We start from the raw sequence: 27806 nt of genomic DNA on the forward strand, positions 1-27806 counted from the left end.
TAAATCCATTCAAATTCATTCTATTACTCTCAACTACTTTGTTTTTCTTATATTTTATTTAAAATTGTTGTTAAGGTTAAGTGTTATTTACTGATCCATTTATTTAACTTCAACCGATTAATTAAACTTGATTATTTAAAGAAAAAAATTATATATATATAATATTAAAAGATGGTAACATTTTGTAAGCCTAAAGAGTAAACAAAGTTTAAAACTAAGAAAGAACATAAACTTCACCTTTCCAACACACTCATACGATGTTTATAATATCTATGAAGTTTTATATTTCACAATTCATTATAAAAAGTTGGCAAGAAATCAATCTACGCTGATGTATGATTTGGAACTCAAATGAATGTAAGTTTAAGGTTTTCTTTGTATATCCTATAAATTTTGAGTAAATTGATGGGGTGCAGGAAGTAAATGTGGCCCAACAACAAGAATTTAAGGCTTTTATTTTCCACCAATCACATAATTTCTAATTACACCTCTCTTTCAATATATAAATATATATAACTTTTCTACGCATAATAATATATTTTGTTAGTATTGTGTGTGGTGTTTTTTCTTTGGAATTTATCGAACATTTGTATATTTAATATTGTATAGCAAGTCCCTTTAAAAAAATGTATAGATAAATATATTTTTTTAGGAAAGATAATAAATAAAACCAACAATTTAAAAATCTAAGATTATATGCTGGTTATATCTCCGTATTTAAAAAGAAAACGATATTTAGAATGTAATTTATATAATTTTTTTAAGGTTTAAATATTCTTTTAATTTTTATTTTTGTTAACTTTTGTTTAATGTATGATTTTTTTTTCTAATCTTCAATATATTCTTATTTTAACATATGTTTAGTTTAGTCATTTTTATTGATGTTGTCTAAATTATTAAAGAAAAGATGAATAATATGTGTCATATATCATTTTGTGGTTTGTCTTTTAATTTATTTTTAATTTCAAAAAATGTGTGTGTCAAGTTAGGTTATATAACAACATTAATACTACATGTCAAGTTTAATGTCAATATTACATATCAAATCAATATCAATTCAGGTGTCATTGTGATGTTAATATCAAATCCAGTCGGTTAATTTTATTTAATTTAATTTTAATTTTTGTTAATTTTGTTCAATTCAATTCTAATTTTATTCTTTTTTAAATTGAGATCAGATTTGATTTTTATTAAAATTCACATTTTATTAAATATTTTTTCCATTAATTTTAAACTAACTTTAAGTATATTATTGGAATTTGATTTTTTCTGTATGTAAAAGTTAGGATAAGATTAGGTTTATAAATAATAAGATTTTTTCTTCTATTTTAAACATAACAAAGAAATTTTCTTCTATTGTTAAAAATAATTGGTATTTTCCTTATAATTTTAGAAATAAATTAAAGTTTTCCTTTTAATTTTAAAAAATACAACTTTAAAAATAATAAAATAACGAATTTTCTTTCTAATTTTAAAAATAATGAACAATTTGCCTTCTAATTTAATGAAGAATTTTCTTTCAAAATTTAAAGATAATGAAGATTTTTTCTTCTAATTCTAAAAATAATGAAAAAAATTTCTTTTACTTTTAAAAATCATGAAAATTTCTTTCTAATTTTAAAAATAATGAAGATTTTTCTTCTAATTTTACAAATAATGAATTTTCTAATTCTAAAACAATTGAAAAATTTTTTCCTTTTAATTTTAAAAATAACTAAAAAATTTTCTTCTAATTTTATAATTAATAAACAACTTTTCTTCTAATATTAAATGTAAATTAGAATTTTTTTTCTAATTTTAGAAATAAACTATAATTTCCTTATAATTTAAAAAATAAGAACTTTTATTCTAATTTTAAAAATAATGAAGAATTTTTCTTAAAAAACGAATTTTCTTCTAATTTTAAAAATTGTGAAGAATAACCGTGACATAACTTAATATGTGGCACTGATTGCTGAGTGGACAACTCGTTTTAAATTAAAAAATTAAGAAAATAAAAAATCACAAACTTTTGTTATACAAGTTAAGTTTAATTATTCCACTTAGTAAAACTAACCATATTTTGTTAGTTTATTAATTAGTGTGTTCAGCTAAATTGAGATGCCAATTTAATTAGAAAAACTTTCCTATAGTTGTTGAATTAAAATTATATACCAAACTTACCGAAAAACAGTAAGTAAAAAAGGAAAAGTAGCAATAGTATTAGTAATATCTTGGGTTAAAATGGTATCTAATAATCTTCAACCCATAATGAAATTGAAAATTAAAATTTCTTTTTTATCATATATCTTACTCTTTAACCCAAAATTTTAGAAGAGATTAAAGATAAGAAGAATATCATAAAAGAAAAATTGTTTCTTAGGATGATGGAAAAATATATTCAGTGTAAAGTTAATGGAAACAAAATATAATCATAAAATAAACAATGGAACACGTAAATTAATATATAAAATTTTAACTTCAACAGTATATTTTAAAAAAAAATAAAATTAAAGCATGAGATCAAGGGCATAAATCCAAAATAAGATACGTTTTTAATATTTATATTTGAGTTTAACCAAACCTTGAAAAGAAAGTTTATTTTATTTTTTGTTTATATACAATCTTCAACAATTGTAGAGCTAATATTTTGGTTGCACTTCGTTGTTTCTACCATACAAGACATGAAAAAGTTCAAGGGATTTATCGATAGTAATATTATTTTTATACTACCTTAAAAATGAGTTTCTGTACAGAAATAATATAGTTTAAAAATTAAAAAATAAATATATTTATATAAAAAGTGATTATTTCTAAGTTGAAGTTATTATGATATTATCATTATTTAAAATTATTATTATATAGAGATAGTATAGTTATGTATTTTACCACATGGTAAAATTATTTAATTTAATAAAAGGTAAAATGTCTTATATTATAAAAATACACCAAAATAGTTACAAAAGTTATATGCTTTTTTATAGGTTTAATAGCCAATTTAGTCTCCATTTTGGTTGAAAAATCTCAATTTAGTCCCTCGTTATAAAAGTGTTTTACATTAGTCCCTGGTTAGCTTTAAGTTTTATCACATCATCATCCATTAATTTCGTTAACTTATATTTAACAGAAGGGACCAATCTGACCCACTATTTTAAAAGTTACGACTAATTTAAAACACTTTTATAACAAGAGACTAAATTGAGATTTTTATTAAACCCTTTTATATATATATATATATAAGTAAAGAGTAAGACACATTATACATGTACTCTTTTACAATTTCAATGATAACTAATTCTGTGATTTTTCAAATTTTGTCACCTGGATTTGATTGAAATTGATATGATTTCTGGTTTTCATCTATGTTGAGAATACATATAAAAAATACAGCAAAAGCAAATCAAGATTAGTAGTTAAGTGGGCGGTTCAATTAAGGTTTATTAAAAATGAATTGGATATTATTTTTTTTTTCAAAATAAATAATATTTTAAAGTTTGTATTTGATCTATAAAACTTTGTATTTGATCTATTTTCACTGTGATAATACTATTTTTAAAAGTAGGTTGGTCCATTGAACCAACCATCACTTCCACTACTTATTGCTCTTTAAATTGCTCTAAGATTACTCCATAAATTGAACTATACTCATTGTAGCTTAGCTCCTACCTCTTGCCAAATTTCTTTTCCTTTCTTCTTTCTCTCAAATCTCTTTCAATAGCTTTTGGCACATTCAATACCATCCCATATAATAAAGATAAAAACTTTACACATTTATATGTTCATATAGTGCATAGTTTGCAGCATGGCACTTCAAGACTCATCTTCAAGTTGGAGATTGAAGTTATCCATGATGGGAAAACTTGCCTTGTGCTTTCTTGTGTTGTTGAATAGTGTAAGATTTTCATCTGCCAGATGTTTGATGAATAGAACAAGAGAAGGAGGGTTGATGAATGTGAAGATGATGATGTCTAGAGAGGAACATAGAAGAAACCTGGTTGAGAATGGACTTGGCCAAACACCCCCTATGGGGTAAGCTTCTTTTTCTTCACTTTCCTCACCAAACTTTTCTGGTTTTCTTCCTTCCTTGTGAACCCTGTCTCCTTTACCTTTTGCATCTAACTAACATGATCAAATAATTGAAATACTATTTAACATGTGTATGCAAGTCTAACATTGATTTTCACATGCATGGTCTCATCTCAGCTAATCATTATAGGATAAGACTAATTAAATTTAACTTTACAGCTATTAAACTTGTTTAATATCATTTTCAATCAAAATCAGAGTTTTACTTCTTTAATCTAAGTTTATCTTATTACAATTACTTTTCTTCCTATGTATTCATCCTAATTCAAGAGAATACTTGTGATGTTCATTGCTTCATGATCAGTTTAAACATTTTGAGGGTTATGGGGAAATTAGGAGAGGCAGTGGAATCAAAAGGGTCTTTAAAATGAGACAAATTTTGTTGTCATGTATGAAATTCAAAACACAAATTTCACTAGAAAGTTATAAAATAATATTATCATGTCTTATCATGATCTGATTCTTCATTTATATCAATGAATAATTTATGGTGGCACCGTCAAGTTCTGCCACCATATCCAGCTTGCATAATCATGAGTTGAAGAAGATGATGTGAGTGCTCCAAGGCATGTTCATGGTGGTGCCCTGATTTGTCTTGTAATTGGTTAAGCTTTAATTGTGATTCTTGTTTGGGGTTTGTGGAATTTGCATTAGTTGTTTAGCTTCACCAACCAGTTGGCACTTGGCAAAATGAAAAGGACATTTCATGACTTTATTGATTCAAATAGGCACAACATGTTAAGAAAAAGAGTTACTATCGTATTTCTTGTTTTACCAATTTCTTAACCTATGTTAATTTCTGTAAATAAAAATAATCCTAGGTTCTTGTTTCATCTTTATTAATCGCTTACCAATCATAAACCAAGAATTTATATAGTATATAACCATTAACATAAATAAATTAGAATTGACTCATGATGTTATAGAAATAGATGTCACAAGCTTTCTTTAGGGTCCCCATCTAAGCATTATTTGGTTCTAATCCACTATTTTTCCTCTTACTTTGATTGAGCTTTCAACTCAACTGAATTTTTTCCATTGACCCTCCAACCACTTTATATTATGGTTAGGGTAGGCCAATAAAAAGTTAATGATTTTCTAAATGATCTTATCTTTGAACTTTAGACCAATTTTTTTGTCACGATCACTTCTAAAATGTTTACTTCATAGATTTTTTTTTCATTATATTATGAAAAAACCCAGCCAGCAAGAAATGGGAATTTATCATGGAAATTCAACATTTTAGATTGTGATTACATTTTATACCTTTATGAATAAGAAAATATAGCTGAAAGGAAATGGTAAAAGAATTTCTATGATTTCATTAGTGATGGAAATTTTCAAATATATGGAAGTAAATGTGCAATAATAACTTACTGATGATAAAATTCAGATGGAATAGCTGGAACCATTTTTCCTGCAATATTAACGAAGACTTAATTCGAGAAACAGGTACTTAACTATTTCTACATGGATTTTGAATTTACTGGAACTTTATTTAGAATAGTATACATATTCTTGTTAATATATGCTGTAATTTTTGCACAGCTGATGCTATGGTGTCAACTGGGCTTGCTGCTCTTGGTTACCAATATATTAACATAGGTAATTCATTTTGTATTATATAAATTATTATTGCCGTTAATAGTACAAAATTATGGCACATTTGTTCACAATAAAAAATAATGTACAACTCTTTTTCAAATGTTCAGATGATTGTTGGGGAGAACTTAATCGAGATTCCCAGGTACTTATGTTATTTAGTTTGAATAATTTCAATTAGAAAGTTGGATCAGACACTTTGGTTCATTTTCCTAATTAACAATCCGCTCATGATGATTATTGCATAGTTTGAATTTGAACATAGGTGCCTCAAATTACTGACTAATAGTTGGTTAATGATGATGAATTTAACATTTTTGGTACTTAGTGTTTTTGTTGAAAATCCTGAGATAAGATTAAATTATAGTTTTATAAGTCATGTAAGGTTGCGTTAAATTTAAATTCCAATTTTTAACATGTTAAAGTTTATTCTAATAAAATTTATTGTATTATTTGATATCAAATTGTTATAAAATCACTCACAAGTATCTAGTCCTATGTCAGAGATTTTTTATCGATTAAATGTAAAATAAAATTATAGAATTGACTTAAAATTAAAGTTTACTTATCAAGTGTAGTCTTCATGTCACAATATATATCCACTTTCTATGATATTTAATTTGACTAATGTAAAATGGTGGCAGGGAAATTTGGTTCCTAAAGCCTCAACATTTCCTTCAGGAATGAAGGCTCTTGCTGATTATGTTCATAAAAAAGGTTTAAAGTTGGGGATCTATTCTGATGCAGGGTATATAACAAATTAGACTCTTAATTTTGCATCTCTATTATTATTCAACCTTTTTTCAAACTCTCACAAATTCTTGCAGAAATCAAACATGCAGCAAAACTATGCCCGGATCACTAGGACATGAAGAACAAGATGCAAAAACATTTGCTTCCTGGGTAACATCCATTCATTTCTAAGTCATTTTACATTTGCAACAACCTCTATCCCATGTAATTTTACTAAGAACTACTTTCAATGTTACTTTAGGGGATTGACTACTTGAAGTATGATAATTGTGAGAATAATAACATAAGCCCCAAAGAGAGGTATTTGTGACCTTCAAATACGCAGAAACAATCTACATGCCTCCATAATTCAGATATTGATACATTTTGTAACACAGGTACCCTCCAATGAGTAAAGCTTTGTCAAACACCGGAAGGCCAATTTTCTTCTCTTTGTGTGAATGGTGAGAAAATTGGTGACCATGTTTCACAAACATTATTCTGATGAACTTGACTCTTCATTTGAGGAGTTTATACTGCTGGAAGAAAGTGTAGCTGGCTTTTCTTCAATTCTGCTATTCCTCTAAGCCAAAAATCTCAGAAGTATTAATTGCTTTCTCAAACATAGGGGATCAGAAGATCCAGCAACTTGGGCCAAAAGTGTGGGAAATAGTTGGAGAACAACAGGAGACATTGAAGATAAGTGGGATAGGTAAGCATGCATGATATGATGCAATCTATATAACCTCAATGTCAATGTGATATGAATCTAATTTGAGGAGTTTCATTATCTAGTACTTAACTTGAAAAGGCCATGATAATTAAGTTATATCTGCATCACATTCATCACTTTCAAGGAATTCATTTTCTTTCATTTTCCACATCAAAATCTGAGTTATTTTCTCCACAGTATGATATCTCGGGCAGATCTGAATGATAATTGGGCTTCTTATGCTGGACCAGGAGGATGGAATGGTAATAACCTTCACCACACACTAGTTTTCTACATAGTAATCAATCTTAGATTGCTTAGTGATTGAAGACAAGTTTCTTAACCAAAATAAATAAATAAATAACTATGACTATGTACAGGTTTTGTTTACTATGATCATTGTGTTGTCTACAGACCCTGACATGCTAGAAGTTGGAAATGGAGGCATGACAACAGAAGAATATCGTGCTCATTTCAGCATATGGGCGCTGGCTAAGGTAACATGAAACAAGGAAATTATCAGATTTAGGCTTTTGCATATAATAATGTAGTTTTGCATATTGAGTGCATTTCTTTTGTACATATAGGCTCCTTTGTTGATTGGTTGTGACATTAGAGCACTGGATGCCACCACAAAAGAACTGCTTAGCAACAAAGAGGTTATTGCAGTAAACCAAGGTATGGAAGTACCAAATTAACATTCTTATCCTTTCTTAAAAAAGAGAATGCTTTTATAGCTAATAATCCTAGGCTTTTGCAGACAAGCTTGGAGTTCAAGGAAAGAAGGTGAAAAGTAATAATGATTTGGAGGTAGCTTCCTTTTCTTTTGCTTGTGCAGTGTATTTCTTTTTCACTAAAATTGATGATAAGATTGACATCTTAATTTATAATGGGTTTTTAAGGAGTGATTCATCGGAAAAATTTAATATTAATAAGACATAAACTCAATTTATGTCAAAAAACTGATATGATTTTCAACCTAAAACTTAAAAGACAATAAGTTTATGATTTTTTTTGAGTTAAATATGTTTTTAGTCCCTATACTTTGGGGCGATTTTGCTTTTAGTCCATTAGTACAATTTAGTCCATCAACTTTAGAAAACTCATGATTTTAGTCCTTTTTACCAAATTTTTTTAACTTTATTTGTTGTTTCAAGCACTTTTCTCAGTTAACATTGAAGAAAAATGTGTCAAACAGTGTAAACAATCCAAATGCTATAATGAAACGTGCTTGAAACAACAAACAAAATTAAAAAAATTTGGTAACAAGGACTAAAACCAGAGTTTTCTAAAGTTGAAGGACTAAATTGTACCTTAGTTTGAAAATGGACTAAAACCAAAATCGCCCTAAATATAGGGACTAAAAACATATTTAACCCCTTTTTTTATATAATATTCAAATTTTTTTTTGTCTCCTTATTCAATATAAAACTTAAACTCTCGTATAAATTTTTCAACAACGTTTTACTCAAACATGAGTCATTTTATATTGATATTTCTCCTCGAACAGAAGTATTTCAAACCATGATTACTTATAATTTCATTGTAACGAAACATGCTTACTTTATCCTATTCAATATTTTCACATAATTCGATGCTACCTCCAACCTAGTTTTCTGTTTATCTAACATATAAAAAAAATAAAGTAGCTGGTAATAAATATGTACAAAAAGTCAAAACCACCAGTGTGTTGAATGAGTTTGTGATCAAATGTAGTGACAAAAATCGTTTTTCAGATTACTAAATTTGTGGTCACAGAAATTTTAGTGACATATTTTTCAAAAGTTACACAAATTATTGTCACTAATTTCAATTTATCTTGTATGTCAAATTAATCAGTAGAACTTCTTAAAAGAAAGCAAGTGTTGCAGGTTTGGGCTGGTCCTCTCAGTGATAACAAGTTAGCAGTGATATTATGGAATAGAAGTTCATCCAAAGCAAAAGTTACTGCATCATGGTCTGATATAGGCCTGAACCCAGGAACTGTAGTTGATGCAAGAGATTTATGGAAGGTGAGCAGCATAGTTTGATTCATTGTGTTTTTTACAATGCAAATTATCTAAAAATAGTTACAAATAGTTATGAGCTATGCATTTTATTAATTGTTTTGAATTTTGCAGCATTCAACACAATCATCTGTCTCCGGAGAAATATCTGCTGAACTAGATTCTCATGCTTGTAACATGTATGTCCTGACTCGTACATAAGTTGTTGATTTCACGAGGCAGAAAATAAGGTAAAAACAGAAATCAAGAGAAATAAATGCACTGACAATGATAGGGTGTTCCATAGAAGTGAAAGGAAATCAACAAGATATTTATTTATCAGTAGAAAATACAAAAAGATACCTATTAATTGTTATCTCTCCAAGACTTCAATATTAAATTATACATTATGATCGAGATCAAGTTATATATTTTGTTGCAAGCTCACGTTGAAATAATATCTATCATTCCATCGATCTAAAGTATTATATGCTAAAAGATGGAAAAAGAAAAATATATTTAAAAGATTATTGAATATACTAAAATATATATATTATTTTCTTTCTTGTGGGGTAAGGTTGAATTAGAGAAGATGGTAATCAAAAACAGAAAAAAGAAAAGCAGAAAGAAAGAATTGGAATAGTTTCCCTGAAAGCACCAAAGAAAAGAAACAAAAATGGCTTCAAACTGAGAAGAAGTAAATGTCATTGGTTCCTTCATCCCTTGTCAGCTTCCGAAGACCACTTTACCTATGGAACTTGATGATTCGAGATTCCACCAATAATGGCTTCTTCATACAAACTTTAAACATATACTCTTCCATGGCACACTCTGGTGTCCATGGCAACAACCTCACCTACCCTTTGCTCCTCAAGGCTTGTGCTAACCTCGCTTCCATTCAACATGGCACTGTGCTTCATTCCCATCTCCTCAAACTTGGGTTTCAAGCAGACGCCTTTGTTCAAACTGCTCTTGTTGACATGTATTCTAAATCCTCCCATGTTGAATCTGCACGCCTGGTGTTTGATGAAATGCCGCATAGAAGTGTTGTCTCATGGAATACCATGGTTTCGGCTTACTCTCGCGTGTCTTCAATGGACCAGGCATTGAGCCTCTTGAAAGAAATGTGGGTTCTTGGTTTTAAGCCAACTGCTTCAACGTTCGTTTCAATTTTGTCCGGTTATTCAAACGTGGATACTTTCAAGTTTCGTTTGCAGGGTGTGTCGATACACGGTTGCTTGATTAAACTTGGGATTGTGAATACGGAGGTCTCTCTCGCTAACTCACTAATGGCCATGTATGCCCAGTTTTGCAGAATGGATGAAGCAAGGAAAGTTTTTGACTTGATGGATGAGAAGTCTATAATTTCTTGGACAACTATGATAGGGGGTTATGTGAAAATTGGGCATGCTACTGAAGCATTTGGTTTATTTAAGCAAATGCAACGGCAAAGTGTTGGCATAGACTTTGTTGTGTTTTTAAATCTGATTTCTGGTTGCATACAAGTAGGAGAGCTTTTGTTAGCTTCATCTGTTCACTCTCTTGTACTTAAATGCGGGTGTGATGAAGCGGGTTCCGTTGAAAATTTGCTTATTACCATGTATTCAAAATGTGGTAACCTTACCTTTGCTAGAAGGATATTTGATCTGATCATTGAAAAGAGCATGTTATCGTGGACATCAATGATTGCAGGATATGCCCATTCAGGGCTTCCAGTGGAAGCACTGGATCTGTTTAGAAGGATGCTAAAGACAGATATTAGACCAAATGGTGCAACACTTGCGACTGTTTTATCAGCTTGTGCTGATTTGGGATCACTGAGCATGGGACAAGAGATTGAAGAGTATGTTTTTCTAAACGGGTGGGAATCAGACCAACAAGTCCAAACGTCTCTCATACACATGTACTCCAAATGTGGGTGCATCAAGAAAGCAAGAGAAGTGTTTGAAAAGGTGACGGATAAAGATTTAACTGTTTGGACTTCCATGATAAATAGTTATGCAATCCATGGGATGGGGAATGAGGCCATCAGCCTCTTCCACAAAATGACTACTGAAGAAGGGATAATTCCAGATGCCATTGTCTACACTAGTGTTTTGCTGGCCTGTAGCCATTCCGGATTGGTTGAAGATGGATTGAAGTACTTCAAAAGTATGCAAAAGGACTTTAGAATAGCTCCTACAGTAGAACATTGTACCTGTTTGATAGATCTTCTCGGTCGAGTTGGCCAACTTGACTTAGCTTTAGATGCAATTCAGGGAATGCCACTGGCAGTCCAAGCTCAAGCTTGGGGTTCATTGCTTAGTGCTTGTAGGATTCATGGCAATGTTGAGTTGGGAGAGCTTGCAACTTTTAAGTTATTGGAAACTAGTCCTGGACGCTCTGGAAGTTATGTTTTAATGTCTAACTTGTATACCTCTTCAGGCAAGTGGAAGGAGGCGCATATGATGAGAAATTTGATAGATGGTAAAGGATTAGTAAAAGAATGTGGCTGGAGCCAAGTTGAGGTCAGCGGTAGCCATGATGCATTAGGTGCTGGAAATTGATCACATCTTGAGTTCTAAACTTTGTTCTTCATCAGCAAATGACCAAGTTTTTACTCATGATTCTGTACATTCTACTTCACGTGTAGTTCAACTTCTTTACCATAGGATGAAAAATGTAAATTAAAAACACCATGCCTTTACTGTCTTTTCTGCCAGACACTACATTCAGTTACTGCACCGGATTAATACATCATTCTTACAAGAGGAAGATTACTTGATTTAGCCACAACCATCATCTGTCCTTTTTGCATATTGCATAATTTCTTTTTTTGATCTTTATTATTCTCAGTAAAAACTATATTGCCTTCATTCGTGCAAGTCCTCGTTTCTGTTTTCTTTTCTTAAAAAGGGATATCATCATTATCATTAAAACGTTTGAGAAGTCGGTCAGGATGCATGTTGTGCTTACCTTAAACGTGATAATAGCAAGTATAAAGATCAAATTTAAAGGCAAAGATGTGTGGAATAATGTATACTACGTTCTACAATCCACTTCATAGTTTCAAAATACTTGTAGATGGCTAGTTAAGAAAGGCATTAATTGCAAATAATGAAAGGAAATATTCCTCAAATGAGAACTATAAATGTATATCTTTTTTTCTGTAACAACAATAATTCGTACACAACAATTAAATGTGTATTCTATCTTACCCTGTGGCCATTGCAAATTTACAAGTGGATTACGTCAGTGTTGTGGAACTCCCCGTGGAATGCAATAAGAGTATTTTCTGTGATGTGTATATCTAATTCCATTTGATCTTCTAACCCCTAAAAATATACAACTCATCAATGAAATAATGCCTAATACCCCACATTCTTATTTATGAATGGCACTAATCTCTGACATGGTAAAAAATCAGTAACAAATATGTAAGCATTTTGACATTTACTTCTATATTTCTCATGGTCCTCGCATCTTCTCAACAATGTTCCTACCCTTTTCTTCAAAGTTGCGCTTCTTTTCTTCAAATTTCTCACTCATCTTTTTTTTCAAATCAAGAATTTTTTCCCTTTTCCCAATTTTCCTTGGCCTTGAATTATCCCGTTCAATTGAACTATCCTGTCTGTCCATCACCACGTTCCTGCGAGGTGATTCACTAACAGAAGTATCCCCTATTTTCACCAACTCACCAGTTTCATGTGTATTGTCGTTTTGCAATGAAGTAGTTCCAAGTTCTTGTAAATCTCTTGTTTCTTGTGGTTTGCCATACTCTAAAAAGGGTCTTGTCAGTTCTTCCGAACTTTTGCTGCCCCTTAATGTCAATGCACAAGAGGAAATTGGTGGAAATGCCAAAGAATCTGATTTCCTAGCTGGTTCCTGATTAGATTTGGTACACTTTGGTGGTTTTTGTGCTTTGAGATCTGGACCGTCATTTGAGGTCCCTGCGTTAGTTTTCAGTCCACCAGAAGGTTGATTATGGGTATCAACCGAGGCTGAAGCCTCGTTTCCAGATTCATGGTTGATCCATATGAACGGAGCAACACTCCTGGGAACCCAATCATCCTTTTCAGCTAGCATCCATGAAATGCAAATGCTTTCACAATTTGGGAGCACTAAAGTATCTCGGATGGCTGCCTGCAGGAGAGAACATAAATTAAGTTTGCAAGTGAAAAATGTTGTAATCCTTTTTAAGAGGATAGGCAAAAGAGGGCTTCAGTCCAGAACTACAATAGATTACAACAGCGAAAACATGAAAAGAGATCATACTAACTGAGATATTTGAGACATTGGTCTTAAGGTGAAGGTGACGGATTTAACTGATCCGAAATTAGTGTAGGCTACACAAAATAATTTATTTACTAAACCTTCTGGATTGTGATATTTGTTGAGAAACAGAGAGAGAACCAAATGTATCAAGGAACAAATACTCACAAATCCAGATTTCTATAGCCAAAAACTCGAGAGAATGGAAGCCACTCAAAATAAAAAACATGGGCACTTGAAAAAGCAAAAGGAATTTGCCCTTACATTATTCCCCAAAGAAATTCTCCTCTTGGAACATAGTAACCAATACTGGACGTGCCTATGATTTATTTGTACATAAATTTAACAAAAACATGGAAACGAACAACATAAAGCTTGAAAACCACATCATCTGTAGGGAATAGTAATTGTTCATCAACATCCTGTAATAACTAAAAGGGTAGAGGACTATCATACCTTGAGCCGATTGACCAGAAACAAAGCTATGTGTGAATTCGTTATCTTGTGTTCTCCAACATATGATTCCAAGCTGAAGTCTATGTCAGGCATAAATGTGAAACCAAACCACACTTGATCAGAAGGAGGTGGTTTTATCTGCAAACGCAATGTCCCTTTGAGGGATGCTATCCTTACTCCCAAGGTGAGAGGAACCTTTTGGTAATGAATAATCCGTTAACTTCAGAACAACACAGCTTAAACTATTTGTAACTGTATGGATAGATAAAATAGCATAACATCTACGCATTATTATAAAATATAAATTAGTATAACATATATGCATTATGAAATACTGATATGTGTCTCAATGTGCATCTAATTGACTTGAAAATACTCCAAGACATGATTCACATTATGCTTCTTCTGATAGCTTATTGTTAGAGATGGAAAAAAGAAATCTCCTATTTTACCTAAAGGCTTAGATTTTTGGCACAATGATTTTAGCACATCCTTTAAAAAAGAAGTTGGATTTTTATTGCAAGGTAGGTAAGGAAGCCAGTGCGTTGTCCTTCAGGACTGCAAGGTCTTGTGTGAAGGGATATTAGGGTTGTAAAATAAAAATCATTTATGTATCTTTTCCTAAAAGCAGTAGCTTTCAGCAGAATTGAATTAAATTTATAATTGTGGAAATTAAATATGTGAATTGACTCTAGTTAAACCCAAATGAATATTGCTTATTGGGCTCCCTTTCTTCCAGTTTAGAGACTCACTTGATTTTCATAACACCAACTTATACAGTTATGAACTAATGCTGACATGCTGTTTTCATGACATTTCACGATATAATAAATTTTCTATGCATGACAAAAAATGAGTACCTTCGATAAGAACCCGTGCAGTCCTAATTTCTACAGTCATAATTTGCAGAGATATGCTATTGTGAATAAGCCAAGGTAAGAAAAGTAGAGCAAAGTATAATCCTCCAAAAGGGTTTCACAAAGCATATGCAGACATCACATCTAGTTTCATATCATACAAAGATCTCCTTTGAGATTAATTTTTTAATTGAAAAAAAAAAAAACATGTGATATCATGTTTCTCGAAAAAGTTTACAAACAGGAGCTATTTAATCTGACAGAATTATAATAGGTAAGGCCGGTGTAATAACATGAAACTGGATTTGAGCATGGGTTTGGAAAACCTCAACAGGAGGTTACTGTAACGTGCCTAAAAATCAAAGTTATTTCTCAGCAGCATAATAGAATTAAACAACAAGACTGTGCATTAAATAAACATGATAAGAGAAACTAAACAAGAATTTAGCTAAATATCATTAAACTACAAAGCAAGTATATATATCTTTAGCCCTGAAGAAAACAAATCATAACACACAGAACCACACTTAATACCTCATACAAGTACAGCCACACTAAACAATAATATAGCAGACTCCTAATAGTGAAAGAACAGCTGAAAAATTGAAGTGGGAATAAATAACAAGGTGCTACCTGTGAAACATGCTTGGCAACAGAATGTAACATAGACTTCCATCTTGATCCTTGAGACGAGGAAGATGTACCATGCTTAGAGCTCTTAGACCCATCTGAAAAACACAGACTGGAATTCTCAATATGAATGCTTTTGCTGAAAATCCGACTTTGATTAGTGATATCACCAAAATAATACATAGAAGTGGAAGGTAACCCTCCCCTCATGAACTAGCTTTTGTGGTTTAGTTATATAACAATATCTAACAATATCTAGATACAAGAAATATTTTAACATCGTCCAACCAACACACACAAATCAATTTTTATAACTCATCATCTCTAGGAGAAAAGGACTAGAAAGGGCTGAAAGGATATTCTAGAGGAAAACACAAAAACATTAAAATAACCACTGTTTCATTACTCCTAAAAATATAAAAAAAGATTTAGTACTGTAAGAAGACACCATAGTCCATGGGTACGATGTAGAGATACTATTGGAATTTGGAAGGCATCTTCTGTCAACCTAGTATATCAAGATCCAAATTAAAGTAGAATACATATGCATGGTTATCGTAGAAAGTGATGAAACCTTACATGAAAAATCGATATCCTATGAAGCAACCAAACAAAATTAAGAGTATATTCTCCTTCGGTGATGATATAGAAATAGTAGTTCAATAGCAGCCAAAAGAAGTTTCAGTGTACGATATGTCCAAAATATTCAAAGACTCAATCTTTAAAAGCCTAATTATTAGAATGAGACCAATGAATGGTTTTAGTATTCAAATGTGCCAACCGGACAAAAGCCGTTTGAACTTGAGATGTGGACAATGCACAGACAATCACTTTATCTTGTGAAGAAATAAAATATAATATGATGAAATTGGAAAGAAAAGGATTGAACTCCAGATCAGTTGATTATAAAGGATTTAATACCATGTCAAAGATACACTATTTCAAAAGCTGAAGATGTTTCACAGAGGCCCAAAAATGGTTTTATATCTTGAACAAAAGCTACTACCATGGTCCTCATTAATTCCATTTTTATGTGGAAAAGAAATCCAGTATAATTTCAACAAAGCACTATGTAGAGAAATTGCATAAAAAGTTGGATTTGTCAGCACAACGTACTAACCAATTATCCACTCACCATCTTCTTTTGGCTCTTGTAAATCATTCATTCCTTCTGCAAGATTTAATTGCTCACCCAAATATTCAAATCCTTCAAAAATATCTGATGGGTCAGTCTCATCATTACTTGATTCTGGATTTGAGTCCTTTGTTTCCCTTTCGAGCTCTAGTTCTCCTACTTCAAGCCTTGTTTCAATCTCTAACAACGCACCACCAGAATATTCAATGTCAACCTCTAAGGCACACGCCTCACTCATTTCCATTGGAAGAACCCTCATTCGAATTATACAGGGTGGAACATTTCCCAAGTTGATTTCTGTACAGATTACTTCCCCTACATAACTGGGAGTTCTCATGTTTCCCAATGTCCTCTGTAAAAATAATATAGAAAAGAGCAACAATTATCTTACAAAACCAAAACAAAATGACGTTTCTGTAGGATGTTCTGAAATAAATTGTGCATGTGTGTGTGTATAGAAAAGTGAGAAGGGATTAATTCTCTTTTAATCTAATGATTCTAAAGAGTAACACACCTTTAACAATGAGATTAAAAGAAAATGATGGGTTGATAAAGAGTAACTTGATCCCTCTTACAGTCACACACACACACACAAACACACACACATATAAACAGACTCAATGACAAGTATATTAATATCTTCATAAGGGAACTTTGTTACCTGAATCCTTTCTTGTATGGATTTCTTCATTTGCACATTTTCTTTTACATCAAAAAAGAGTCGAGAAACCAACAAATTCCAACATAATGTTCCTTCATCAATACCTAACTTTTCATCTGCATCTACATCGGAGAATTGACTCTGGCTTGCTGAATGAGATACTGTTGAAGATGATGGTGCAACATTCTCTAACAAGGGAACTTTTAGATGGTTTGCTGCTGAAGTAGATTTCATGTAACTAGTGGCCAGAACTGCATCTTGACAAGAACGGAGCTTCTCAGTGATCTTTCTTTCTTCACGGCCTGACAATGAAGTCCAAGCTGATTTATTTTCCACGCCAACTCGGGAAGATTTTTTTGTAAGTTTTTTCAAAAATTGACGAACCTTAGAGGAACCCCCATCAGGCTTACTAGCCCTTTCTACTGCATCAGCAATTGATCCTACCGATGCTTTCATATGAGAATGATATTCATTATTTAATGATATCAAATAACTGTGAAAGTTATCTTGCAACTGGGCAAACCACTGGTGCTTTTCTTTTTTATCAGAAGACGCTAGGCGGAGGGCCTTACACCATGCTTCTTTTTCACATGCAGTCTCAAGATATATGTAAACTGTCTTGCTTCCATGGTAGATCATAGACGTCTTGGAATCCACTTTGATGGGGTATTTTTTCGCCCTATACGATTCATTACATTGAAGCACCTAATTTCTTCAGTAAATAAGCAATAATATAAAAAATTTATCTATCCATTATCATTTGAAGTAAGACAACCATAAATCAAGAAATAACAAGCTACGTCATCAGGAGAGGAGTGCTAGCAAAACACCATAGCAGTTTTAAGAATAATTAAGAACCAAAAAATTAGGAGGTAGAAACATTAATAAGAAGTGAGACCTAGAAAAAATAGTGATTTCCAACAAACTGCAAATAATGAGAGTGTGTTCAAAAAGAGCATGCTAGAGGATGTGTTACTCGCATTCCTCTCATTAGGAAGTATGCATGGCATAAAGGAAATGAGACTTCTCCATTTTAAATTTAATAACAGGAAAAGTTCAAAAGAAAATTCTTTAAACTGTGAATCCTGTGTTGAATCAAAATGATGTGCGTTTCAATATATATCCTATTGAAAGAATAAAATAAAGTTGTTGTATAAGAGGAACTGAGTCTACCATACAGTTGATTGCACTGATTTGACATGTATTATACCTTTCTGTTGAAATAAACTTAAAACCAACTACAGCTTCTACACAGTACCTACTGTTCAGAATAAGGTATTGGCTAGAGCAAGTCTAATACGACTAGTACAAACCCAGCCCAGAAACACTCCTAACACAACAATAATTGTAACTCTAACGTTGTGAATTACTTCCCGTCAAAATGGCCTCATTTCCCAGTTTGCATGCAACATATATACACACTTATCTAAAGAAGGGAACTTCAAAAACATAATGTAGTCCACCAACCATGAAGTGAAGTCACATAATGCAAGCAGTTAACCCAAATGGAACCAAACCAACACCACCATCACGACAACAAAGCCTTATTATCTAATTAGGTGACGTCGGCTACATGGATCACACAGGGGACTCAATTACAGACCAGTCAAAATGAAAACAAAAAGTGTTGCTCTCTCCACTTTAACATTACAAATTACCATTTTTTTGAAGGAAGACTTGTTGCCGAAACAGCTTCCACTGAGCACCCATTAAGCTGAATGGTGGTGTGAAAGCCATCAGCATCTGTGATCACAAGTGACTGCCCATTGATTTTCCCATACTTCCTAACCGGAGTCACTTCCATCACATCTTTCTTCTTCTTCAATTCTTTTGAATTTTTCTCTACCCGAAATTTTGGAACCTTGTCAGGCTCCAAAACCCAAACCACACCCTGGAGATAAAACAACACAAAAAGCCAAACCCATCAACAAATTAAACCCCCAAAACAAACAAACACAAAACTAAAAAAACAGATATCATCCGGAATCAGAAAGTGACCTCCTTCTTTAGCAACTGCTGATTGGAATCACTTTGAGAACCATTCAGTTGCGTTTTCGACGCGATTTTAGCTTGGTCTCTGTCGATCCTTCTACGCAGTCGTTTTATCAGCCACAACAACCCAAAAGCCTCGGCGGCCACAACCACCACCACCCCAAGAAAAAACCCGAGGAGAATCAAAACTAAAACAATAATCATTTCCCACCTCAATTCTCAATTTTCTTGAATCAGAAAAGAACCAAAGAGAGCACAATGAGACAGACCCAGGTTGGGGAAACCAAAGAAAAGCCGGGGGAAGAGATGCCCAGATACTCAAAATGGAAACTTCCAAAAGAATCTGATGCCAAACAAAGTGGCAAGCAATGATCACTTTTCTTCCTTAACGGTTATAGAAAGAGAGAGAGAAAGCGCGTCCGTGTAAGTTTTGTTTGCGGGGAAGGGAACAACAACAAAGGGGAACGTGGAAAAAAGGGTGAGAAAAAAAGAGAGAGAGATTAAGGGATTTCATTGGTAAAAAAAAAAATGGGGTTTTTGAGTTGTTCGGAATTTGTGTTGTGTACATGCAGAGAACGAAGAGTGGAAGTTGCAGAAACTGAAAGATGTGGACATTGTGATTAAGCATTGCAGTGGGTCACCATTTTATGGACACCAAATGAATCAAAGTTGAGTTATTCATTCTTCTTCACGCATGGGATTGTGGGATTCTGATCCTAATATTGTCTTTTGGCCACAGCTTTTAACCATTTTTCATTCACCTTTCGTTTCATCATCCATGAACATCACATGTTTGTCACAAATCTCTAATTTCACCATGGATTTTCAAAGATCTTGAAATGGAGAATATCATTAGAAAATAAGAAAATATAATTCTTATTTTGTAAATTCCATTACACAATTTTTTTAATATTTTTTAATCTCTCTGTGTTTTACCATTCATCGTTAACAAGAGACAAGTATACATGGTAATGAAAAAAGTTGAAGAAAAATGTGGATACAAAAAGATGATGAAATGGTTATAATAATATTATTGATTATAGAGTTTATATAATGAAAAAAAAAAATCTTTTTTTTCACAATTTTTAATATAATATATCTTTTCCAAAATTTGTAGTCAACTTATAATGGAATTATGATTTAAAAACTTTAGTATACTCTAATTTTTAGAAAGATATTCATATTTTATTCTTAAATTATTTATTTAGGAATTGGTCCATGTCTAGAAGAAAAAAGAATTCAAAGTTTTAGTTCAGAATAATCTCTTAATATAAAGTTGTCTTAATTGTCATGTTCTTTCTTAATTCCATCAATTTAAGGTACTTTTCATTAGAATAAATAATGAACTAATCTCTGAACAATGATTGGAGATAGACCCTTATGGAAGTAAAAGTTGCCTTTTCATGAAAAGATGCTTTTGGAAGTGCAAGAAGTGTTTTTCTTGAGATGGTAAGTTCTAAAGAATTAAATCAATTTAGTTTAATTAAAATTTTCCATTTGAAAAAAAAAATAGCTTAAATGAGGCGTGCTGTAACACAACTTTCTTTTACTAGAAAGAAATTAAATCTTAAAATATATATTTTTTTAAGAAAAAAGAAGAAATGGTGTAGGGAAGGATAATATTCATAGGTATTTTCATTGCATAATATTCATTTGAATAATGTACCTTCTACATTGTTTTCAACATATTTAATAATGTACTTTCTATAGAGGTTGTCATCGTATTTAGGTTTTATTTTAGTTCACTATGTTTAGATAAAAAAATATTAAAATATTTTATGACAAAATATATTATTTAAAGAGAAATTTTTTAAAAAATACAGAAATTATAACAAATATTTCGTTAATTAAAATTACAAATTAAAATTATATCTAAAAGTTAGAATTAATAATTTTGAATATTTTTTATACCACGCTTATATATTTGATTTTCATACTTTTTTATTATTTAGTTCTATCATAATTTTATTTTATATTATTTCTTTTCATTGAAGTTCATTAAAATTTATTTTATTTTATGTTGTTTCAAGTTAATTTTTGTTGTTGTTGCGATATATATATATATATATATATATATATATATATATATATATATATATATATATATATATATATATTAAATAACTTTATATTATTTAAGAGTTAAGATAGAAAATAATTTAAATATATTTGTTCTTGTTACTCTTATATGTCTTTTAATAATAAAATCGTATTCTAAATATAATATTTACATATAATAATTATCCTTAATCATCTTAAGGAATTTTGGATCAGAATAATTATAAAAAAGTTTCAAAATTCTTTGAATGACTATTTGTTAAAAATATTATCATTAAAACTTTTTAAGTTACTATCTTGAATTCAATTTTTTTTCTTGACTCTTGTTGTTCAATAATTTTTTCATCCGAACTTCTTATTTTGTAAAGATATTAAAAACCTTAATACTTAAAAGAATTACGAAGGAACAATAATGTAGTAGTACAATGTGATCTCAAGGCAAAGAACTTATGATAATTTTAAAAATTATTTTAAATAGTGTACGATCATTAAATTAATATTAATAAAATATTTCCATTCAATATTAATATTAAATATTTTATATGTATTGATGTTTTAATCATATTTTTATTGAATTCCTTTAAAGAGGTGGTGTATAGAGTAAATAATCATCTTTCTTTTACCTAGGCCAGGGAGATTCACTTATTTTATTTTTTTTTATACTGGGATGTGTGTAGAAAATAAAGTGTAAAATGATGGGAGAAATGGGAATGATGTTGAGAGCCGAACATAACACCACACACGCTTGTATAAAAGTTAGTCCTTCGGATGAAGTTGGACAAGTGTCAAGTTAAGCTCTCTTAGTAAGCTCATGTTAAAGCATTTTATGCTTATACCATATGATGAATATATATTTGTCTTATCAAACGATGCATTTATTAATGAAATGACAAATGATAAAATGTTTTGAACACATTACACTACTTAACACTTATAACATTCAAAACATTTAATGAATGTATAATAAATTATTTCGATACTTGTATCCTTTTTTATATTCGTGTGGATCAATAAAGTAAAGATATTATTAAAATCATGACATTCAAGAAAAAAACATTGTGAGAGAATAAAAACACTCTAGTAATGTTTCCTTGAAGTAATTTGCTTTGTCACATTATACAAGTTCAAGTTTTGCTTCAAGCTACAAGAAAAAGTTCTATTGCTCTACAACGTAAACCTAAGGCTGACTAAACTATTGGAAAAGTCTATCTTTTGAATCAACTTAGTATCCAAGAGTCATCTCACGAAGTAATATACAAAGAAGATCAACCCGAGAGAATGATGTTGTTGAAAAATGTAGAAGAGAGAAGAGATGAAAAAGAAAGAGTGAAAAGTAAAGGGAGAATATGTTAAAGAATGATCAACTATACTTTATCTCAGTACATATACAGTGTGATGCTCTTCAACCCAAGAACTATGGTGAAGATATGAAAAGTTGAAGAAATGAAAAAAGGTGAAAGATGTGAAAGAAATAAAGTATGCTCAAAAGAGATCATAACATTTCAGCTCTAATCTATATCAACTCTAATAACATCTAATGATATTTAACTCAAAGGAAAATAATGAAAGCAAGCTCGAGAAAAATAAAATATGAAGAAAAAACTATTATCATATCTCATTTTCTACTGCATATCTAAACTTACAACGTTTGAAGCTTTTGGAATGAAGAAAAGAGTATAAGCAAAAGAGGAGAGAATAAAAGAAGAAAAGAGCAAGCATAAGAAATATGGACAAAATATACACTATTACGCTTCAAGCATACATCGTCTGATGCTCTTTAGCTTAAAGGAACAACCTCATCGGTTATTAGACTGCCCTTCAATAAATTTATCCTCTCTTAAAGAGTTACTCAAGTTTGTAACTAAACAATATTTATCATTTACTACGCTGCGACCGATGCACTTGTTGTTGGTTTTGCAACCAACAAACCATGAGTGAGTTAAACTCGTGAAAATGAAACCCCTTAAGAATTTTTAAGGAAGAATTAGACATAGTTCAAGATTGAGTGAATCGGTATAAAAATTGTGCCTTATTGTTTTCTTCTTTTTAAAACTATAGTTTAGTTTCTTATGTCATTGTTTGGTAGAATTCTTATTTATTTATTTTATACACTCAGCTCCTATACATAATACACCTCTATTTATAAGTCATTAGACGTTGTCTTACAAAAACATTTTGAAAAACACTATTTATCTCCTTTAGTATTTTTTGTGTACTTCATTTAGAGTTTTGTTTTTGTTTATTATCTAAAATTTGTGTCATCTTTCAAACAATTTATATATTATATTTTTAATTGAATAGTTAATTTACTTTATGATCTTGTTATAATCATATTGTGACTCGAGAGTTAAGACTAACTTATTGTTTTTACGATATTTGTTTTATTATATATTTGCATATTGTAAGAAACATTTATAAATAAGATAATATGTAAATTCTAAACCACAAATTTTGTAGTATTTGAAGTTTTTTGTTGTTATTTTTGTTTGTATTTTTAGAAGTTGATGCAAATATATTGTATTTTTTTTATAGAAACATATATGAATTTGATTTACCTTGTTTTAGTAAGAACTTTTATATTGAACTTATATATTTACGAGCGCTTATGTTTCTATATACAACTAATCAATGCTTTTATATAGAGTGGATTTGGAAGTAAATTTTTTTAATCTGTCACATCAATTAAATCTTATACTAACTCTCATAAACTGTACTTTCAAATTCATTCTCACTTATCTCTAAATTCATTCAAATAAACAACAACAAAAAAATTACCTTCAAATGTTCTGAAATCTCCTCAATTACTCTTTTTCAAATTCATTCAAGTGAAGAAACCCTAACAGATCTTTAATTCATTTGTTTAGCTTTTCAATTTGAGAAATGTGATCTTGTATCTTGTTCACTTAATTTCATAGTTGTCTCTTAATCTTTTTTTTTTTTTTTTGTTTCCTTCTTCGTTAATGGAGAATTATTAAGTTTTGAATATGAATTGTTAAGATTACATTGCCTTTAATTTTAGATTTGTAGTCTATGACATTAATTTATGTCTTGGTTTTAGAAATAAAAATTAAGAATTGATTACATTTTTATTTAATAATTATATATGGATTATATTGAATGATATTTTGATTTAGTTTAATCATGTTTTTCAATTGAACTAATGACTACTTGTTAAAACTTGAATTTGAATCCATAAAGAAGTTTGATAAGAGAAATTGTATGAATATTAAATATGTGAATTGAGCTTTTATTTTCCAAATTTCATTTTCAGTTCTTGAATTTTTGTAATATCACCTTTCCAATTCCATTACAATTCAATATGGTTTCATTATAAAACTCTCAAATTAATTTATTCAAAAAGAATATTAAACGCAAAAATTAATATACATGTGTCTTTTGATAATCAATTTAGGTTGCACTTTTATATTACAAAATTTCAAGGCTTAATATTTGATCCCAATATTTGTCAAATTTATTTAACATGATTTTTTACTTTTTTAATGCTTAATTCAATTTCACTTTTAAATTACTTAACCGATATATATATATATATATATATATATATATATATATATATATATATATGTGTGTGTGTGTGGGTTTGTTAACACGCGTATACCTGTTTTTCAATTGGTACATTTTAACAATATATATTATGGATTTTAAGTTTTAAAGTCAAGGATATTTAAATAATTTTCATTCTCAAGACTAAAAAAAAAAATTCTCAAACCCTTGCTCACCTCTCTCATTCCTCTCAATCCTTTCTCTCTCATCTCTCTCACTCCAACATTTTTTCTGTAATAATCTCTACTGTAGCCCCAATTAAAAAAAATCAGAAACTGACTCCTAGAATAAAAAGAAATCCCCAAACTCTTACTCACCTCTCTCATTCCTCTCAATCATTTTTCTTTCATCTCTCTCACTTCAACCTTTTCTCTGTCATCTCTAATGTAACTCCAATTAAAAAAAATCAGAAACACTGTCTCTTAAGCAATTTCTTACAAAAAATGATTTTATAATGAGTTTTCATTTTATAATTTTTGTCTTATCTAATTTTATCTCATTTTCACAAGAATAATGACATATGAAGGAATTGGTAATTCGCCTGAAAAAAAAATCAGAAACACTCACTATTAAACAATTTCTTACAAAAAATGATTTTATAATGAGTTTTCATTTTATAATTTTTGTCTTATCTAATTTTATCTAATTTTCAGAAGCATAATGACATCAGAAGGAATTGGTAATTGGTCTGAAAGTTTTGTAAGAGATGACGATTCAACATGTGCAGATGATGAAATTAGAGAGGTTAGTGAAGATGATGAAATTGAAGAAATCTTGATTGAATCTTTGCCTGAAGACGAATATGCCAATGACTCAACCCTTTACAAAGCTAAATTATTTGACGACGAGTATTTCTAAAGAGAAAAAGGGTTGAGTCATTGGCATATTCGTCTTCAGGCAAAGATTCAATCAAGATTTCTTCGATTTCATCATCTTCACTAACCTCTCTAATTTCATCATCAGTAGATGTTAAATTCTCATCTCTTAAAAAACCTTCATGCCAATTACTAATTCCTTACGATGTCATTTGCTTGTGAAAATTAGATAAAATTAGATAAGACAAAAATTATAAAATGAAAATTCATTATAAAATTATTTTTTTGTAAGAAATTGCTTAACAATGTTTCTGATATTTTTAATTGGGGCTACAGTAGAGATGACAAAGAAGGAGTTTCTTTTTTTTTTTATTAATTTTGAGATTGAAAATTATTTAAATATCCTTGACTTTAAAACTTAGAATCCATAATGTATGAGGGTATTTTTGTCTACTATAATCTGGTACACATTGTTAAAATGTACCAACTACGCACGTTAACAAAGCACGTTAACAAACCCCATATATATATATATATATATATATATATATAATTCTTCTTTTTATATACAATTTTTTATTTTAATTTTTGAAGTAAATATTTTTTAAACTAATATCATTTAAATTTTTTAAATAATCTTTTATTTAAATTTATTTTTTTAAATTAAATTAATTATATATGCAACAAAAGCGAAAAAAAGAACACATATGGAAATGCATATATTTCTACTAATTAACAATAATAGTTTTAAATTATATAACCTAAAATACAATATCTAAATTCTTAATTTCTGGATTATATAATAAGAAAACTTTCTAAACTATTGAATCTAGAATCTTCTCGAAAGAGAGATATTTTTAATTATGAAGTTACTTAATATTTATAATATAACAAACTAGTTTAACAACTTTTAACTTTTAATTAACATTTGAACTATGAATTAACTTTTGAAGCTTGAAGTAATTTTCACAAACACAATCTGAAACTTGAAAAGTGTTGATGAAATTAAAGAGTAGATAGATAAAATGAATGAGACAAAAGAAGTCATAGGTGCAGTGTGGCTTATGAGAGCCACAATCGTCTCGGCCAATAACATAGTGCCATTTTCCTTATTCCTAATGTCTGGTGAACACCAATGACAGAGACAAATACCTTATTTTGATTTTCTCATATCATGTTCCTCCTCTTGTCTAAGTTTCAAATTAAAGAAATTTACATTTGACAAAATCCACACACATGTCAAAGTGACAATCATCCTGCCCTCACGGGTTAATGCTTCTTTAAAATTCAACAACTAATAATTTAGTTACATATTTATGATTTTTATTTAATTTTTTTTTCATATTTCTTTTTTACTAATTATTCCGGATAAGAATTGAGATTCTTTACTCAAAACATTTAAAGTTGTCCTGGAGATTAGATGAGCTTCCTAATGAAAGATACTCCGACGTCAAGCCATGTAGGAGGATACTTGTCAAAGATATTCTGATGTTCAAATCAGAAAGTCAGTAACTTTACAATAAAAAATGAATACTCAGAATTAGTTACCTGAACTTATCTTATATCTGACCTAAGAGTAAGTCCATACATACACACACACACACATATATATACATATGACAGGAAGTTCAGGTAACTAATTCTGAGTACTCGTTTTTTATTACAAAATCACTGACTTGAACGTAGGAGTGCCTTTGATAGGTATCCTCCCACACGGCTTGGACAAGAAAGAGAGGGAGCAAACAACACAATTTGGTGCCTAGCAAACAATTCTTCTCGCCTAACGAGCCAAGCCCTCGCCCAACGAATTAAAGAGGAAAAAGACACCAGACTTATAGAGGAAAGTGGCGCTCAACGCTAAGAACAACACTCAATATTTTAGAATACCGCTCACCGTCCAAAAACTAGTGACTCGCTGACTTGGGCAACTTTCAGCACTTAGAAGCACCGCTCAACGCCCAAGAGTCAAAGGCTCATTTTTCTCACACTTAGCCTTATACTAGTACCACTCAGCCCTATGCCAGAAATCAATAACTTTGAACTTTGATTTAGTTGCATCTAAGACCCATCTAAATAACCAAATTGGTATCTTTGATACTAGAATTGATTCAAAAACATGTTTATGACGAAATTGAATACCATTTTACTTTTTTAGCCAGGAATTAGGTGCACCAGATCAACCCAACACTAAAAAAACTCACATACTAGATGTTACACATTTTAAACCAAATTTTGATGAACTTGATGGTTAAACAAGTCTTAAATGACCCAAAAATAGACCCTAAACATTA

The 27806-nt window shown here is 30.4% G+C and overlaps 3 protein-coding genes across 7 annotated transcripts; 2 read left to right on the forward strand and 1 right to left on the reverse strand.

Annotated features, from left to right (window-relative positions):
- Positions 1 to 3569: 3569 nt before the first annotated feature.
- LOC106769890 (alpha-galactosidase) lies at positions 3570 to 9732 on the forward strand. Its single transcript, XM_014655687.2, has 15 exons — positions 3570 to 4008; positions 5459 to 5517; positions 5614 to 5670; positions 5778 to 5812; positions 6312 to 6415; positions 6495 to 6570; positions 6662 to 6720; positions 6798 to 6863; positions 7028 to 7111; positions 7310 to 7374; positions 7526 to 7608; positions 7699 to 7789; positions 7872 to 7921; positions 8983 to 9123; positions 9232 to 9732. The coding sequence occupies exons 1-15, from the start codon at positions 3782 to 3784 to the stop codon at positions 9316 to 9318; spliced, it is 1284 nt and encodes a 427-aa protein (XP_014511173.1). The 5' UTR covers positions 3570 to 3781; the 3' UTR covers positions 9319 to 9732.
- Positions 9733 to 9797: 65 nt separating this feature from the next.
- LOC106757146 (pentatricopeptide repeat-containing protein At3g12770) lies at positions 9798 to 11642 on the forward strand. The gene has a single exon (XM_014639747.1). The coding sequence runs from the start codon at positions 9798 to 9800 to the stop codon at positions 11640 to 11642; it is 1845 nt and encodes a 614-aa protein (XP_014495233.1).
- A 565-nt stretch (positions 11643 to 12207) lies between these two features.
- LOC106769899 (testis-expressed protein 2) lies at positions 12208 to 19814 on the reverse strand. 5 transcript variants are annotated; one of them, XM_022784333.1, is made up of 7 exons: positions 19085 to 19814; positions 18745 to 18977; positions 17087 to 17765; positions 16411 to 16777; positions 15294 to 15388; positions 13804 to 13998; positions 12210 to 13218 (listed from the first exon to the last, which is right to left on the reverse strand). In XM_022784333.1, the coding sequence occupies exons 1-7, from the start codon at positions 19280 to 19282 to the stop codon at positions 12544 to 12546; spliced, it is 2442 nt and encodes an 813-aa protein (XP_022640054.1). In that variant the 5' UTR covers positions 19283 to 19814; the 3' UTR covers positions 12210 to 12543. The 5 variants fall into 5 exon arrangements, with proteins under 5 accessions (XP_022640061.1, XP_022640063.1, XP_022640065.1 ...); XM_014655698.2 differs by having other exon boundaries at positions 12211 to 13218; positions 16426 to 16777; positions 19085 to 19813; XM_022784340.1 differs by lacking the exon at positions 19085 to 19814 and having other exon boundaries at positions 12208 to 13218; positions 17087 to 17791; positions 18745 to 18857.
- Between the last annotated feature and the right edge of the window lie 7992 nt (positions 19815 to 27806).

The sequence above is a fragment of the Vigna radiata genome, chromosome 1 (genome assembly GCF_000741045.1).
Source record: "Vigna radiata var. radiata cultivar VC1973A chromosome 1, Vradiata_ver6, whole genome shotgun sequence".
In the NCBI taxonomy this organism is placed as follows: Eukaryota; Viridiplantae; Streptophyta; class Magnoliopsida; order Fabales; family Fabaceae; genus Vigna; species Vigna radiata.

Coding starts and splice junctions, on each gene's coding strand:
- LOC106769890 (XM_014655687.2), top strand. CDS start 3,782: ATGGCACTTCAAGACTCATCTTCAAGTTGGAGATTGAAGTTATCCATG. Junction 4,009..5,458: donor GGCCAAACACCCCCTATGGG/GTAAGCTTCTTT, acceptor GATAAAATTCAG/ATGGAATAGCTGGAACCATT. Junction 5,518..5,613: donor AGACTTAATTCGAGAAACAG/GTACTTAACTAT, acceptor ATTTTTGCACAG/CTGATGCTATGGTGTCAACT.
- LOC106757146 (XM_014639747.1), top strand. CDS start 9,798: ATGTCATTGGTTCCTTCATCCCTTGTCAGCTTCCGAAGACCACTTTAC.
- LOC106769899 (XM_022784333.1), bottom strand. CDS start 19,282: ATGATTATTGTTTTAGTTTTGATTCTCCTCGGGTTTTTTCTTGGGGTG. Junction 15,389..16,410: donor AGATGGTGAGTGGATAATTG/GTTAGTACGTTG, acceptor TGTGTTTTTCAG/ATGGGTCTAAGAGCTCTAAG. Junction 13,219..13,803: donor TTCTGGTCAATCGGCTCAAG/GTATGATAGTCC, acceptor TCTCTCCTGCAG/GCAGCCATCCGAGATACTTT.